The sequence below is a fragment of the Psammomys obesus genome, unplaced genomic scaffold, assembly GCF_907164565.1.
Source record: "Psammomys obesus unplaced genomic scaffold, mPsaObe1.curated_primary_1811, whole genome shotgun sequence".
In the NCBI taxonomy this organism is placed as follows: domain Eukaryota; kingdom Metazoa; phylum Chordata; class Mammalia; order Rodentia; family Muridae; genus Psammomys; species Psammomys obesus.
In genome coordinates, this window is record NW_026590127.1 from 1 (window position 1) to 2,852 (window position 2,852).

At 51.9% G+C, this 2,852-nt stretch overlaps 1 protein-coding gene across 1 annotated transcript; it reads right to left on the reverse strand.

The window, feature by feature from the left end:
• Positions 1–924: 924 nt before the first annotated feature.
• On the reverse strand, positions 925–1,861 carry LOC129676267 (40S ribosomal protein S2-like). Its single transcript, XM_055606599.1, is given in 2 exon segments — positions 925–1,733; positions 1,735–1,861. Coding segments are annotated over 2 exon segments (882 nt in total). The 5' UTR covers positions 1,855–1,861; the 3' UTR covers positions 925–971.
• Between the last annotated feature and the right edge of the window lie 991 nt (positions 1,862–2,852).

Here is a 2,852-nt window from a genome sequence, read left to right on the forward strand (position 1 = left end):
GAGTGATTGTGATGTAGAACTCTGTCAAACAGCTTGGGATAGGAAGGATGCTAACCTGGGAAAGCGGTCCCGGGTATTGGCGCACCTATCACAGAAGACCCGCCCCTTCTAGCTTCGATTCCATATCCGCCCTTAAGAGAGCGAAGACTTCTGGGCTTGGAGGCTCGTGGGTCACCCTCCTTTCCCACCTCCCACTTCCAGCCATCTCCCTGACCCCGCCACGGGGATGTAAACACAAAGCCTCTAGTCACAGATGGACCTTTATCCCTTCCTTTCCCACTTCGGAGCGCTCCTGGCACAGGGAAGTACCAACGGTCCCAAGATGCATTGCGGCAGAGGCCCACCTGCCTGAGAACTACAAATATGGCTTCGGAGCAAGGACTTCTGGGATTGTCCTGGGAACTATAAAAATGGCATCCAGGTGGCGCGATGCATACTGGGATTACTTGCAGTCACGCCTCTGTGTTTCTCCCTATCCATTGCATGGATCTTGGCCGTGGTGCCGCCTACAAATCCTAGAATGCCCCCCCGTGCGGCTCCCACCATCACGTGCCAGGGTTCCTCGGCTTCCCTCACGGGTGGCTGGTGAGGAGGGTCGTGGAGACTCTGTGACACATAGACTTCCTTAGAGCCCACACAGCCTTTCCCCTGTACTTGGTGTCTGCGAATCTCCCTGGCACGCCAGTGTCCCTGGGAACAATATTGTCCAGGGGCATTATGACGTCATCGCCCGCCCCCCTGCCTGAGCAGCCAACACATTTTGCTGCTGCTCCTGCTGCTGCTCCAGTAAAAAATGTCCAGTCCCTGGGGGCTGGAGAAGGGGTTGCTGCTAATTTCAATAGCAGTAGCTTGTGATGGGTCTTTGGGTCTCTGCCCCTTTGATTACGTCATTGGAAGTCAGAGACAGGTAATCTCTTTCAGATATTTTTTTAACAGATTTAATTCACTTTATTTTTCTTATATAAAAACCCTTATGTGGTAGCCACAGCTGGAGCCTGGGTCCTCTGAACAGAGACTCTGGTGTGGGTTTTCACAAGATGATCGGTGAATTCCTGATAAGGAGACTTGGTGAACACAGTCTCTTTCCAAAGGTCAGGGGTCAGGTAGCTATAAGTCTTGGAGATGGCATCAAAGGTGGCCTTGGCAAAGTTGCCCAGGGTGGCAGTGCAGCCCCTGGCTGATGTGTAGCAGTCATCAATACCGGCCATCATCAGTAGCTTCTTGGGCACAGGAGCAGAGACGATGCCAGTGCCTCTGGGGGCAGGGATAAGACGCACCAAAACAGAGCCACAGCGGCCTGTCACCTTGCACGGAACAGTGTGGGGTTTGCCAATCTTGTTGCCCCAATAGCCTCTTCGCACAGGGACAATGGAAAGCTTGGCCAAGATGATGGCTCCTCGGATGGCAGTGGCTACCTCCTTGGAACACTTAACACCAAGACCAACGTGACCATTGTAGTCCCCAATAGCAACAAAAGCCTTGAACCTGGTCCGCTGGCCAGCCCGTGTCTGCTTCTGCACTGGCATGATTTTTAGTACCTCATCCTTTAGGGATGCACCCAGGAAAAAGTCGATAATCTCAGATTCCTTAATGGGCAGGGAGAACAGGTAGATCTCCTCCAAGGACTTTATCTTCAAGTCCTTAACCAGGCGGCCCAGCTTGGTGACAGGGATCCACTCCTTGTCTTCGGCTTTATCGCCACGAGCCCCACGGCCCCGGCCACGCCCACGGCCCCCGACCACGACCGCGGCCCCTAAGACCGCTGCGGAACCCTCCGCTGAAGCCGCCGCGGCCTCCTAGTCCTGGGCCGCCGAGCCCTCCCGGCCCTCCGGCTGCGCCGGCGTCATCCGCCATTTGGTGTTTTCCCGAAGAAGAAGAAGAGCTCAGATATATTTTTAAAAGAGCTGGATGTGGCGACCCATCCCTGTCGTCCCAGCATTCCTACAAGCAGTCACCACCAGTCTCCATGGTCAATTTGGTGAGAATCTCTTTTAGAGTTCTGTTCATTCTTTCTACCTGTCCTGAACTTTGGGGTCTATAAGCATAGTGTAATTTTCAATCGAGCCCCAGAAACCTGGTCACCTCCTGACTTACCTGAACAACGAAGGCTGGCCCATTGTCTGACCCAATTACCTTTGGAATACCTAACCAAGGAAAAATGTCTTCCAGATTGTTTTTGGCTATGACCAGAGCGGTTTCTTTCTTTGTGGGAAAAGCTTCCACCCATCCTGAGAAAAGTGTCCACAAAGACCAGGAGATATTTATTGCCGTACCTGGCTGGTTTAATTTCAGTGAAATCCACTTCCCAATGCATTCCGGGTCTAGTTCCTCTCAGCTGCTTCCCTACGCTCTGGAAATTCTTACCTATGTTTACCCTCTGATAGGGTTCACACTCCCAAGTCACTCAGTCAGGGCAGTGAGGGCAGTATTCTGGGATTGGTGGGCAATTTCAGCCAATTTCTTTGGTCCAAATGAGGCCACTTATGCATCTGAGTTATTAATTTCTCAGCATCTCCCTGTGGTAGAATGATCTTACCTTTGGAGTCAATCCATGCCCCCACATCAGTGTCAAATATCCTGTTTTTACCGTATTAGCTTTAGATAGGCTACTGGTCTCTTCCAGGGTCCAATTTTCTGTGTTAGCACCCCTTTGGCCATTCCTCAATTACCGGCCACATAGAGATGGAAGAGTTTGGTCACATCAGGGAGTCCCAATGCTGGGGCCGACATTAAGGCTTGTTTGATATTATCACATGCGGCTTGCTCATCCTTTCCCCAGATGACAGAGTCATTGCCCTTTTTAAGGGCATACAGAGGTGCTGCCATCTCGGCAAATCCCAGAATCCACAGCC